This window comes from Cherax quadricarinatus, chromosome 3 (assembly GCF_038502225.1).
Source record: "Cherax quadricarinatus isolate ZL_2023a chromosome 3, ASM3850222v1, whole genome shotgun sequence".
In the NCBI taxonomy this organism is placed as follows: domain Eukaryota; kingdom Metazoa; phylum Arthropoda; class Malacostraca; order Decapoda; family Parastacidae; genus Cherax; species Cherax quadricarinatus.
In genome coordinates this window covers 78,247,137-78,261,972 of record NC_091294.1, presented here as the reverse complement: position 1 = coordinate 78,261,972, position 14,836 = coordinate 78,247,137, and the positions used below count along the sequence as shown (strand labels likewise).

Here is a 14,836-nt window from a genome sequence, read left to right as displayed (position 1 = left end):
CAATATAAAGCACCAGGTTCCAATATAGAGCACCAGGTTCCAATATAGAGCACCAGGTTCCAATATAGAGCACCAGGTTCCAATATAGAGCACCGGGGATCCAATATAGAGCACCAGGGTTCCAATATAGAGAACCAGGTTCCAATATAGAGCACCAGGTTCCAATATAGAGCACCAGGTTCCAATATAGAGCACCGGGGATCCAATATAAAGCACCAGGGTTCCAATACAGAGAACCAGGTTCCAATATAGAGCACCAGGGTTCCTATATAGAGCGCCAGGTTCCAATATAGAGCAGGTTCCAGTATAGAGCACCAGGTTCCAATATAGAGCGCCAGGTTCCAATACAGAGCACCAGGGATCCAGTATAGAGCACCAGGGTTCCAATATAGAGCAACAGGTTCCAATATAGAGCGCCAGGTTCCAATATAGAGCACCAGGTTCCAATATAAAGCACCAGGTTCCAATGTAGAGCACCAGGTTCCAATATAGAGCACCAGGTTCCAATATAGAGCGCCAGGTTCCAATATAGAGCGCCAGGTTCCAATATAGAGCGCCAGGTTCCAATATAGAGCACCAGGTTCCAATATAGAGCACCAGGTTCCAATATAGAGCACCAGGTTCCAATATAGAGCACCAGGTTCCAATATAGAGCGAAAGGTTCCAATATAGAGCGCAAGGTTCCAATATAGAGCACCAGGTTCCAATATAGAGCACCAGGTTCCACTATAGAGCAGGTTCCAATATAGAGCACCAGGTTCCAACATAGAGCACCAGGTTGCAATATAGAGCACCAGGTTCCATTATAGAGCATCAGGTTCCAATATAGAGCACCAGGTTCCAATATAGAGCAGGTTCCAATATAGAGCACCAGGTTCCAATAGAGCACCAGGTTCCAATATAGAGCACCGGGGATCCAGTATAGAGCACCAGGGTTCCAATATAGAGCACCAGGGTTCCAATATTGAGCACCAGGTTCCAATATAGAGCGCCAGGTTCCAATATAGAGCACCAGGTTCCAATATAGAGCACCAGGTTCCAATATAGAGCACAGGGAATCCAGTATAGAGCACCAGGGTTCCAATATAGAGCACCAGGGTTCCAATATAGAGCACCGGGTTCCAATATAGAGCGCCAGGTTCCAATATAGAGCACCAGGTTCCAATATAGAGCACCAGGTTCCAATATAGAGCGCCAGGTTCCAATATAGAGCACCAGGTTCCAATATAGAGCACCAGGTTCCAATATAGAGCACCGGGAATTCAGTATAGAGCACCAGGGTTCCAATATAGAGCACCAGGGTTCCAATATAGAGCACCGGGTTCCAATATAGAGCGCCAGGTTCCAATATAGAGCACCAGGGTTCCAATATAGAGCACCAGGGTTCCAATATAGAGCACTGGGTTCCAATATAGAGCACCAGGGTTCCAATATAGAGCACCAGGTTCCAATATAGAGCACCAGGTTCCAATATAGAGCACCAGGTTCCAATATAGAGCACCAGGTTCCAATATAGAGCACCGGTTCCAATATAGAGCACCAGGTTCCAATATAGAGCACCGGGAATTCAGCATAGAGCACCAGGGTTCCAATATAGAGCACCAGGTTCCAATATAGAGCACCAGGTTCCAACAGAGAGCACCAGGTTCCAATATAGAGCACCAGGCACCAGGTTCCAAGGTTCCAATAGAGCACCAGGTTCCAATATAGAGCACCAGGTTCCAATTCCAATATAGAGCACCAGGTTCCAATATAGAGCACCAGGTTCCAATATAGAGCACCAGGTTCCAATATAGAGCACCAGGTTCCAATATAGAGCACCAGGTTCCAATATAGAGCACCAGGTTCCAATATAGAGCACCAGGTTCCAATATAGAGCACCAGGTTCCAATATAGAGCACCAGGTTCCAATATAGAGCACCAGGTTCCAATATAGAGCACCAGGTTATGGAGCACCAGGGCTCCATATAGAGCACCAGGTTCCAATATAGGGCACCAGGGTTCTAATATGTAGCACCAGGGTTCCATATAGAGCACCAGAGTTCCAATATAGAGCACCAGAGTTCCAATATAGAGCACTGGGGTTCCAATATAGAGCATGGTTCCAATATAGAGCACTAGGGTTCCAATATAGAGCACTAATGTTCCAATATAGAACACCAGGGTTCCAATATAGAACACTTGGGTTCCAATATAGAGCACTGGGGTTCCAATGTACAGCACTGGGGTTCCAATATAGAGCACTGGGGTTCCAATATAGAGCACCAGGGTTCCAATATAAAGCACTAGGGTTCCAATATAGAGCAGTGGGGTTCTAATATATTAATAGGGTCTTGAGGATGTCTCTCCAAGAGAGAACCCGCAGTAATGGATTTAAATTAGATAAGTTTAGATTTAGAAAGGACATAGGAAAGTATTGGTTTGGAAATAGGGTAGTTGATGAGTGGAACAGTCTACCTAGTTGGGTTATTGAGGCTAGGACTTTGGGTAGTTTCAAATTTAGGTTGGATAAGTACATGAGTGGGAGGGGTTGGATTTGAGTGGGACTTTCACATCAGAGCTTATTTCTTGGGTAGCATTGAAAATTGGGTTGGTCAAATGTTTGTTAGTGGGATGAATTGTAAAGGACATGCCTAGTATGGGCCAACAGGCCTCCTGCAGTGTTCCTCCTTTCTTATGTTCTTATGTTCAATATAAAGCACCGGGGTTCCAATATAGAGCACCAGGGATCCAATATAGAGCACCGGAGTTCCAATATAGAGCACCAGGGATCCAATATAGAGCACCGGAGTTCCAATATAGAGCATCAGTGCTCCAGTATAGCGCACCAGGTTCCAATATAGAGCACCAGCTTCCAATATGGAGCACCAGGGTTCCAATATAGAGGTTCCAATATAGAGTACCAGGTTCCAATATAGAGCACCAGGTTCCAATATAGAGCACCAGGTTCCAGTATAGAGCACCAGGTTCCAATATAGAGCACCAGGTTCCAATATAGAGCATCAGTGCTCAAATATAGAGCAGGTTCCAATATAGAGCACCAGGTTCCAATATAGAGCAGGTTCCAATATAGAGCACCAGGTTCCAATATAGAGCACCAGGTTCCAATATAGAGCACCAGGTTCCAATAGAGCACCAGGTTCCAATATAGAGCACCAGGTTCCAATATAGAGCACCAGGGTTCCAATATAGAGCATCAGTGCTCCAAAATAGAGCACCAGGTTTCAATATAGAGCACCAGGTTCCAATATAGAGCACCAGGTTCCAATATAGAGCACCAGGTTCCAATATAGAGCACCAGGTTCCAATATTGAGCACCAGGTTCCAATACAGAGCACCAGGTTCCAATATAGAGCACCAGGTTCCAATATAGAGCACCAGGTTCCAATATAGAGCACCAGGTTCCAATATAGAGCACCAGGTTCCAATATTGAGCATCAGTGCTCCAATATAGAGCACCAGGTTCCAATATAGAGCACCAGGGTTCCAATATAGAGCGCCAGGTTCCAATATAGTGCACCAGGTTCCAATATAGAGCACCATGTTCCAATGTAGAGCATCAGTGCTCCAATATAGAGCACCAGGTTCCAATATAGAGCACCAGGTTCCAATATAGAGCACCAGGTTCCAATATAGAGCATCAGTGCTCCAATATAGAGCAGGCTCCAATATAGAGCACCAGGATCCAATATAGAGCACCAGGGTTCCAAAATAGAGCATCAGTGCTTCAATATACAGCAGGTTCCAATATAGAGCACCAGGTTGCAATATAGAGCACCAGGTTGCAATATAGAGCACCAGGTTCCAATATAGAGCACCAGGTTCCAATATAGAGCATCGGGTTGCAATATAGAGCACCATGTTCCAATATAGAGCACCAGGTTCCAATATAGAGTACCAGGTTCCAATATAGAGCAGGGTTCCAATATATAGCATCAGTGCTCCAATACAGAGCACCAGGTTTCAATATAGAGCACCAGGTTCCAATATAGAGCATCAATGCTCCAATATGGAGCCCCAGGTTCCAATATAGAGCACCAGGTTCCAATATAGAGCACCAGGTTACAATATAGAGCACCAGGTTCCAATATAGAGCACCAGGTTCCAATATAGAGCAGGTTCTAATACAGAGCAGCAGGTTCCAATATAGAGCACCAGGTTCCAATATAGAGCACCAGGTTCCAATATAGAGCAACAGGTTCCAATATTGAGCACCAGGTTCCAATATAGAGAACCAGGTTCCAATATAGAGCGCCAGTTTCCAATAGAGAACCAAGTTCCAATATAGAGCACCGGGGCTACAATATAGAGCAGGTTCCAATATAGAGCACCAGGTTCCAATATAGAGCACCGGGGATCCAATATAGAGCACCAGGTTCCAATATAGAGCACAGGGGATCCAATATAGAGCACCAGGGTTCCAATATAGAGCACCAGGTTTCAATATAAAGCACCAGGTTCCAATATAGAGCACCAGGTTCCAATATAGAGCACCAGGTTCCAATATAGAGCACCAGGTTCCAATATAGAGCACCGGGGATCCAATATAGAGCACCAGGGTTCCAATATAGAGAACCAGGTTCCAATATAGAGCACCAGGTTCCAATATAGAGCACCAGGTTCCAATATAGAGCACCTGGGATCCAATATAGAGCACCAGGGTTCCAATATAGAGAACCAGGTTCCAATATAGAGCACCAGGGTTCCTATATAGAGCGCCAGGTTCCAATAAAGAGCAGGTTCCAGTATAGAGCACCAGGTTCCAATATAGAGCGCCAGGTTCCAATACAGAGCACCAGTGATCCAGTATAGAGCACGAGGGTTCCAATATAGAGCACCAGGTTCCAATATAGAGCGCCAGGTTCCAATATAGAGCACCAGGTTCCAATATAAAGCACCAGGTTCCAATGTAGAGCACCAGGTTCCAATATAGAGCACCAGGTTCCAATATAGAGCGCCAGGTTACAATATAGAGCGCCAGGTTCCAATATAGAGCGCCAGGTTCCAATATAGAGCACCAGGTTCCAATATAGAGCACCAGGTTCCAATATAGAGCACCAGGTTCCAATATAGAGCGCAAGGATCCAATATAGAGCGCAAGGTTCCAATATAGAGCACCAGGTTCCAATATAGAGCACCAGGTTCCACTATAGAGCAGGTTCCAATATAGAGCACCAGGTTCCAATATAGAGCACCAGGTTCCAATATAGAGCACCAGGTTCCAATATAGAGCATCAGGTTCCAATATAGAGCACCAGGTTCCAATATAGAGCAGGTTCCAATATAGAGCACCAGGTTCCAATAGAGCACCAGGTTCCAATATAGAGCACCGGGGATCCAGTATAGAGCACCAGGGTTCCAATATAGAGCACCACGGTTCCAATATTGAGCACCAGGTTCCAATATAGAGCGCCAGGTTAAAATATAGAGCACCAGGTTCCAATATAGAGCACCAGGTTCCAATATAGAGCACAGGGAATCCAGTATAGAGAACCAGGGTTCCAATATAGAGCACCAGGGTTCCAATATAGAGCACCGGGTTCCAATATAGAGCGCCAGGTTCCAATATAGAGCACCAGGTTCCAATATAGAGCACCAGGTTCCAATATAGAGCACTAGGTTCCAATATAGAGCACCAGGTTCCAATATAGAGCACCAGGTTCCAATATAGAGCACCAGGTTCCAATATAGAGCGCCAGGTTCCAATATAGAGCACCAGGTTCCAATATAGAGCACTAGGTTCCAATATAGAGCACCGGGAATTCAGTATAGAGCACCAGGGTTCCAATATAGAGCACCAGGGTTCCAATATAGAGCACCGGGTTCCAATATAGAGCGCCAGGTTCCAATATAGGGCACCAGGGTTCCAATATAGAGCACCAGGGTTCCAATATAGAGCACTGGGTTCCAATATAGAGCACCAGGGTTCCAATATAGAGCACCAGGTTCCAATATAGAGCACCAGGTTCCAATATAGAGCACCAGGTTCCAACATAGAGCACCAGGTTCCAATATAGAGCACCGGGTTCCAATATAGAGCACCAGGTTCCAATAGAGCACCAGGTTCCAACATAGAGCACCAGGGTACCAATATAGAGCACCAGGTTCCAATATAGAGCACCAGGGTTCCAACATAGAGCACCAGGGTTCCAATATAGAGCACCAGGGTTCCAATATAGAGCACCAGGTTCCAATATAGAGCACCAGGTTCCAACATAGAGCACCAGGTTCCAATATAGAGCACCGGGTTCCAATATAGAGCACCAGGTTCCAACATAGAGCACCAGGTTCCAACATAGAGCACCAGGTTCCAATATAGAGCACCAGGTTCCAATATAGAGCACCAGGTTCCAATATAGAGCACCAGGTTCCAATATAGAGCACCAGGTTCCAAGATAGAGCACCAGGTTCCAATATAGAGCACCAGGTTTTAATATAGAGCACCAGGTTCCAATATAGAGCACCAGGTTCCAATATAGAGCACCAGGTTCCAATATAGAGCACCAGGTTCCAATATAGAGCACCAGGTTCCAATATAGAGCACCAGGTTCCAATATAGAGCACCAGGTTCCAATATAGAGCACCAGGTTCCAATATAGAGCACCAGGTTCCAATATAGAGCACCAGGTTCCAATATAGAGCACCAGGTTCCAATATAGAGCACCAGGTTCCAACATAGAGCATCAGGTTCCAACATAGAGCACCAGGTTCCAACATAGAGCACCAGGTTCCAACATAGAGCACCAGGTTCCAATATAGAGCACCAGGTTCCAATATAGAGCACCAGGTTCCAATATAGAGCACCAGGTTCCAATATAGAGCACCAGGTTCCAATATAGAGCACCAGGTTCCAATATAGAGCACCAGGTTCCAATATAGAGCACCAGGTTCCAATATAGAGCGCCAGGTTCCAATATAGAGCACCAGGTTCCAATATAGAGCACCAGGTTCCAATATAGAGCACCAGGTTCCAATATAGAGCACCAGGTTATAATATAGAGCACCAGGTTCCAATATAGAGCGCCAGGTTCCAATATAGAGCGCCAGGTTTCAATATAGAGCACCAGGTTCCAATATAGAGCACCAGGTTCCAATATAGAGCACCAGGTTCCAATATAGAGCACCAGGTTCCAATATAGAGCACCAGGTTCCAATATAGAGCACCAGGTTCCAATATAGAGCGCCAGGTTCCAATATAGAGCGCCAGGTTCCAATATAGAGCACCAGGTTCCAATATAGAGCACCAGGTTCCAATATAGAGCACCAGGTTCCAATATAGAGCACCAGGTTCCAATATAGAGCACCAGGTTCCAATATAGAGCACCAGGTTCCAATATAGAGCACCAGGTTCCAATATAGAGCACCAGGTTCCAATATAGAGCACCAGGTTCCAATATAGAGCACCAGGGATCCAATATAGAGCACCAGGTTCCAATATAGAGCACTAGGTTCCAATATAGAGCACCAGGTTCCAATATAGAGCAGGTTCCAATATAGAGCACCAGGTTCCAATATAGAGCACCAGGTTCCAATATAGAGCACCAGGTTCCAATATAGAGCACCAGGTTCCAATATAGAGCACCAGGTTCCAATATAGAGCACCAGGTTCCAATATAGAGCGCCAGGTTCCAATATAGAGCGCCAGGTTCCAATATAGAGCGCCAGGTTCCAATATAGAGCACCAGGTTCCAATATAGAGCACCAGGTTCCAATATAGAGCACCAGGTTCCAATATAGAGCACCAGGTTCCAATATAGAGCACCAGGTTCCAATATAGAGCACCAGGTTCCAATATAGAGCACCAGGTTCCAATATAGAGCGCCAGGTTCCAATATAGAGCACCAGGTTCCAATATAGAGCACCAGGTTCCAATATAGAGCACCAGGTTCCAATATAGAGCACCAGGTTCCAATATAGAGCACCAGGTTCCAATATAGAGCGCCAGGTTCCAATATAGAGCGCCAGGTTCCAATATAGAGCACCAGGTTCCAATATAGAGCACCAGGTTCCAATATAGAGCACCAGGTTCCAATATAGAGCACCAGGTTCCAATATAGAGCACCAGGTTCCAATATAGAGCACCAGGTTCCAATATAGAGCACCAGGTTCCAATATAGAGCACCAGGTTCCAATATAGAGCACCAGGTTCCAATATAGAGCGCCAGGTTCCAATATAGAGCGCCAGGTTCCAATATAGAGCGCCAGGTTCCAATATAGAGCACCAGGTTCCAATATAGAGCACCAGGTTCCAATATAGAGCACCAGGTTCCAATATAGAGCACCAGGTTCCAATATAGAGCACCAGGTTCCAATATAGAGCACCAGGTTCCAATATAGAGCACCAGGTTCCAATATAGAGCACCAGGTTCCAATATAGAGCGCCAGGTTCCAATATAGAGCGCAAGGTTCCAATATAGAGCACCAGGTTCCAATATAGAGCACCAGGTTCCAATATAGAGCACCAGGTTCCAATATAGAGCACCAGGTTCCAATATAGAGCACCAGGTTCCAATATAGAGCACCAGGTTCCAATATAGAGCACCAGGTTCCAATATAGAGCACCAGGTTCCAATATAGAGCACCAGGTTCCAATATAGAGCGCCAGGTTCCAATATAGAGCGCCAGGTTCCAATATAGAGCGCCAGGTTCCAATATAGAGCACCAGGTTCCAATATAGAGCACCAGGTTCCAATATAGAGCACCAGGTTCCAATATAGAGCACCAGGTTCCAATATAGAGCACCAGGTTCCAATATAGAGCACCAGGTTCCAATATAGAGCACCAGGTTCCAATAAATACATTTTTACCTTCAAAAAGTCAACGGATTTATTGAAGAAAGTTTGTGACATTGTTCCTAGCTTCTGTTGCGCCCTGGCTTCTGTTGCTTCTGTTGCTACTGTTGTTGTTTCTGTTGCTGCTGTTGTTGCTTCTGTTGCTGCTACTGTTGCTTCTGATGCTGCTGTTGCTGCTGCTGTTGCTTCTGATGCTGCTGTTGCTGCTTCTGTTGTAGCTGCTGTTGCTACTGTTGCAACTGTGGGGTGAGATACTGTTTTTAGTCTGTTTTTATTGAGGGGCTGATCATGTTAGACTTCTGAGGGACTGATCCCCTTCAGACTTCTGAGGGACTGATCCCCTTCAGACTTCTGAGGGACTGATCCCCTTCAGACTTCTGAGGTACTAATCACCTTCAGACTTCTGAGGGTCTGATCCCCTTCAGACTTCTGAGGTATTGATCCCCTTCAGACTTCTGAGGGTCTGATCCCCTTCAGACTTCTGAGGTATTGATCCCCTTCAGACTTCTGAGGGTCTGATCCCCTTCAGACTTCTGAGGTATTGATCCCCTTCAGACTTCTAAGGGTCTGATCCCCTTCAGACTTCTGAGGTACTGATCCCCTTCAGACTTCTGGAGGGACTTCAGACTTCTGAGGGACTGATCTTCTTTAGAGTTTTGAGAGACTCATCCCCTTTAGATCTCACTTCTGCGAGACTGATCCCGTCAAACACGTCACTGCAACAAGACTGGGAGACCAACCTACCCAGACATACCATTGTTAACCAGACAATGATAACAGTCAAGAGTACTACACTATCTCTATCTCTATTATCTATTACTACCTCTCAGCTACAAAATAACACTGTTGGGTAGAGTGAGTCTAGTGAAGAATGTTGAGTCTAGTGGAGAATGTTGAGTCTAGTGAAGAATGTTGAGTCTAGTGGAGAATGTTGAGTCTAGTGGAGAATGTTGAGTCTAGTGGAGAATGTTGAGTCTAGTGGAGAATGTTGAGTCTAGTGAAGAATGTTGCGTCTAGTGGAGAATGTTGAGTCTAGTGGAGAATGTTGAGTCTAGTGGAGAATGTTGAGTCTAGTGGAGAATGTTGAGTCTAGTGAAGAATGTTGAGTCTAGTGGAGAATGTTGAGTCTAGTGGAGAATGTTGAGTCTAGTGGAGAATGTTGAGTCTAGTGGAGAATGTTGAGTCTAGTGAAGAATGTTGAGTCTAGTGAAGAATGTTGAGTCTAGTGAAGAATGTTGAGTCTAGTGGAGAATGTTGAGTCTAGTGGAGAATGTTGAGTCTAGTGGAGAATGTTGCATGTGACAATGTTCCGAGTAGGGTGATAGAGTCTAGGACCTTGGGTAGCTTTAAAGAGAGATTGGACAAGTAGACCTTCTGCAGTGTTCCTCCATTCTTATGTGAGATAGAGATGAAGAGGTTTCTTGGCAAGTGGTTCACCTATGTTATAGCAGTTGTTGTTTTGGTTGAACTTGTTGGATATACAGATAAGTGATGATTCCTGAATTATTCGCTATTGTTGTCTTCTCTGGCGATAAGTCTTGTTTCTCTACTTGATTAAATGGTTGTGTTAATTACGGTGTTGAACACAGACATTCCTTGCATCGTCACACCTTCCTGCATACTGTTGAACACAGACATTCCTTGCATCGTCACACCTGCCTGCATACTGTTGAACACAGACATTCCTTGCATCGTCACACCTGCCTGCGTACTGTTGAACACAGACATTCCTTGCATCGTCACACCTGCCTGCATACTGTTGAACACAGACATTCCTTGCATCGTCACACCTGCCTGCATACTGTTGAACACAGACATTCCTTGCATCGTCACACCTGCCTGCATACTGTTGAACACAGACATTCCTTGCATCGTCACACCTGCCTGCATACTATTGAACACAGACATTCCTTGCATCGTCACACCTGCCTGCGTACTGTTGAACACAGACATTCCTTGCATCGTCACACCTGCCTGCATACTGGTGTTCTTTAATACATGTTTGGAGGTCACTGGATGTTTCCCTTACGTATAATTAGTTGCAATCATTACAAGGGATTATGTATACCCTTGCAGAGGACTGAAGCTTGTCCTGTCTATTACTAGTAATGTCCTTAATGGTGGTGGATGTGGAATGAGGTATTGAAAAAGATGTTGGAAACGTGTTTGGCAATGGAGTGGGTGGGGAGAACTATGTATCTTCTCGGCAGTGTCTTCTCTGGGTGTGTTGAAGATGTTTAATGCACGTCGTCTGAAGTCTCTAATGAAGTGACGAGGATAGTGGAGTTTAGAAAATACTTGTTTAATTAGAGAGCATTCTTCTTCAAGGAACTCACTGATGCAGAGTCTGAGTGCAAGCAGGAAAAGCCTATAATTACACCACGTTTAGTTTTGGTGTCGTGGTGAGAGTAGAAGTGGAGATGATCGTGTTGGTTGGTGGGTTTTCGATAGACTTTAAAACGAAGTTCATGGTCAGCTTTGCAGAGAACATCAAGGAAAGGAAGAGTGTTGACGACTTCTTCTTCAAGTGTGAACTGGACTGAGGGCTCGACCTGGTTGACCTTGTGTTGGAGAGCTTGAACGTTGAAGCGTCTGGGAGTTATAATGAGAATGTCGTCAACAATACGGAGCCAGGTGACAGACGAGAGAATAATAGTGGAGAAACGCTCGGCTTCCAGATGTTCCATGTATAGGTTCGCCAGGACGGCACTAAGTGGCGAACCCATGGGTAGTCAGAAAGTCTGCTGAAAGAGGTGATTTTCGAAAGAGAAACACGTAAATCCAACTCATAGTTCAAAAAGGTCGATGAAATCGCTGGCTGGAATAGGAAGATCAAGTGAATCGTCAATTTTCCTGCACAAGAGATCGATGGCTTGTGTAGTAGGTACTTTGGTGAATATGGAAGTTACGTCCAGGCTAGAGAGTTTCTTGTTCCTGATGTTGATGTTGCGAATACAGCTGAGAAGATCATCTGAGTGTTTGAGATGTGCTGGACTGATTGTGCCCAAGAGTTTAGAGATCTGTTTAGCGAGAATCCCTGGGAGTTGGTGAGGAGCACTGCCACAGAATTTGGTTAACACAAGCCTATCTGATGTTATCCTGACGCCAAATGACTTCGAACAGGCGATGAATGACATGCCCATGCACTCTGCCCTAGGGCCAGACTCATGGAACTCCGTGTTCATCAAGAACTGCAAGAAGCCCTTATCACGAGCTTTTACCATCCTATGGAGAGGGAGCATGGACACGGGGGTCGTCCCACAGTTACTAAAAACAACAGACATAGCCCCACTCCACAAAGGTGGCAGTAAAGCAATAGCAAAGATCTACAGACAGATAGCACTAACTTCCCATATCATAAACATCTTTGAAAGGGTCCTAAGAAGCAAGATCGCCACCCATCTAGATACCCATCAATTACACAACCCAGGGCAACATGGGTTTAGAACAGGCCACTCCTGTCTGTCCCAACTACTGGATCACTACGACAAGGTCCTAGATGCACTAGAAGACAAAAAGAATGCAGATGTAATATACAGAGACTTTGCAAAAGCCTTCGACAAGTGTGACCATGGCGTAATAGCGCACAAAATGCGTGCTAAAGGAATAACAGGAAAAGTTGGTAGATGGATCTATAATTTCCTCACAAACAGAACATAGAGTAGTAGTCAACAGAGTAAAGTCCGAGGCAGCTACAGTGAAAAACTCTGTTCCACAAGGCACAGTACTCGCTCCTATCTTGTTCCTCATCCTCATGTCTGACATAGACAAGGATGTCAGCTACAGCACCGTGTCTTCCTTTGCAGATGACACCCGAATCTGCATGACAGTGTCTTCCATTGCAGACACTGCAAGGCTCCAGGCAACATCCCCATAATGAAAAGCAGGGGTGTCACTAGCACGTTAAGAGACAATACAATAAGTGTCAGGGGCCCAAGACTGTTCAACTGCCTCCCAGCATACATAGGGGGATTACCAATAGACTCCTGGCTGTCTTCAAGCAGGCACTGGACAAGCACCTAAAGTCGGTACCTGACCAGCCAGGCTGCGACTCGTACGTTGGATTGCGTGCAGCCAGCAGTAACAGCCTGGTTGATCAGACTGATCCACCAGGAGGCCTAGTCACAGACCGGGTCGCGGGGGCGTTGAACCCCGGAACTCTCTCCAGGTAAATTCCCGAAGATATGGGCGTCAATGGGATACCAGGCTTGTGAGTTTTTGGGAGGCCGTATATTGTGGCAGGTCTGGGGTTGCTGGGTATATTGTGCAGAAGTTTGTTCCCTTGTTCTGAGTCCCTCAGAATGTGGCGAGATCTGTGAAGAAATATTTTAGTAAGGTTGTCCACTTGGTTAGTTGTGAGAGGTTAGTAGGTATTTGGGTCATAAAGTAGATTGAGCATTTTGTTCCCGTAATCGTCAGTGTTCAATATTATGACACTACCTGCTTTATCAGCGGTGGTGACCCTGATGGTCGTATCTTCTGCTCAAGCTTCAAGTGCAATGATGTAACGTCGAGGTATGACTGGGGTTATATTAATATAAACACTTAAGCAGTGTAATGTGATCCTTTATTGACGTTTCGCCCACGCAGTGGGCTTTATCAAGCCACAAACAGATCTACCTGGGGGAAGCATACGTGACTATATACTATAGGGTGTTTCACACAGGTAGATCTGTTTGTGACTTGATAAAGCCCACTGTGTGGGCGAAACGTTGTTAACAAAGGATCACATTATACTGCTTAAGTGTTTATATTTCCATTGTGTCGGTATTTTATACCATTTATTTCCATGACTGGAGAGCTGTGTTGAGATGGCTGCTGAGATGATGCCTTGAAGACGACCTTTTTGGAAATCGGAGTCACTGTGTCTGTAGTTTTTAGCAGTGAAATTGAGGTCTTATTTTGGTTTCGCAATTCCTGTTGCAGATTTAAGGCCTAAGCTGAGGGCTTCAGTTTCTGTGGTTGACAGTGGACGAGATGAAAGATTTTGAATAATTTCAGGTCTTCCTAAACTTTTCCACTGACTATTATCACAGAGAGTTTGGAGTTTCCTAATAAGTCTGATTTTCTGTTGAACATTCGCTGTGGTAACTCTGCTGTGAATAATTTCTGCGGTGCGTCTGTCCATGTTGCCCCGGAGTGCCGTGTCTAGTGTCCTGGATTGGAGAAAAACTTAATTTGTAGCATTGTTAAGTCATCTGCACACTCTTCAAGGTATGTTCGAGCTGTTGTGGAGAAAGTATTATTATTATAATCACAGGGAAGCGCTAAACCCGTAGGGTTATACAGCGCATGTGGGGGGGATGGAAGGTATTCAGGTTCAATTCAGGGAACTGGAGCACAGATCCAATTCCCTAGATCAAGAGCCCCTCACCAGCGTCATGGAACCTCCCTTGAGGGGTGTGGAGAAGGGAGGTTTGATGTTGGCAATTTGAGGAAGAGTATATCATGGTAAGACCATTTCTTGGATGCAGTCACGAAGAAAATTGTGTCTATTGCGAACCTATACATGGAACATCTGGAAGCCAAGCGTTTCTCCACTATTATTCTCTCGTCTGTCACCTGGCTCCGTACTGTTGACGACATTCTCATCATAATTCCCAGACGCTTCAACGTTCAAGCTCTCCAACACAAGCTCAACCAGGTCGAGTCCTCAGTCCAGTTCACACTTGAAGAAGAAGTCGTCAACACTCTTCCTTTCCTTGATGTTCTCTGCAAAGCTGACCATGAACTTCGTTTTAAAGTCTATCGAAAACCCACCAACCAACACGATCATCTCCACTTCTACTCTCACCACGACACCAAAACTAAACGTGGTGTAATTATAGGCTTTTCCTGCTTGCACTCAGACTCTGCATCAGTGAGTTCCTTGAAGAAGAATGCTCTCTAATTAAACAAGTATTTTCTAAACTCCACTATCCTCGTCACTTCATTAGAGACTTCAGACGACGTGCATTAAACATCTTCAACACACCCAGAGAAGACACTGCCGAGAAGATACATAGTTCTCCCCACCAACTCCATTGCCAAACACGTTTCCAACA

The 14,836-nt window shown here is 45.2% G+C and overlaps 1 protein-coding gene across 1 annotated transcript in view; it reads right to left on the bottom strand.

Moving 5' to 3' along the window:
- Positions 1–14,836, bottom strand: part of LOC128706617 (sodium-independent sulfate anion transporter) — an 83,261-nt gene that overhangs the window by 37,813 nt on the left and 30,612 nt on the right. The window contains exon 4 of the mRNA XM_070092878.1: positions 8,808–9,031. Within this exon, the coding sequence (XP_069948979.1) occupies positions 8,808–9,031 (224 nt within the window). The remainder of the gene's footprint in view (positions 1–8,807; positions 9,032–14,836) is intronic.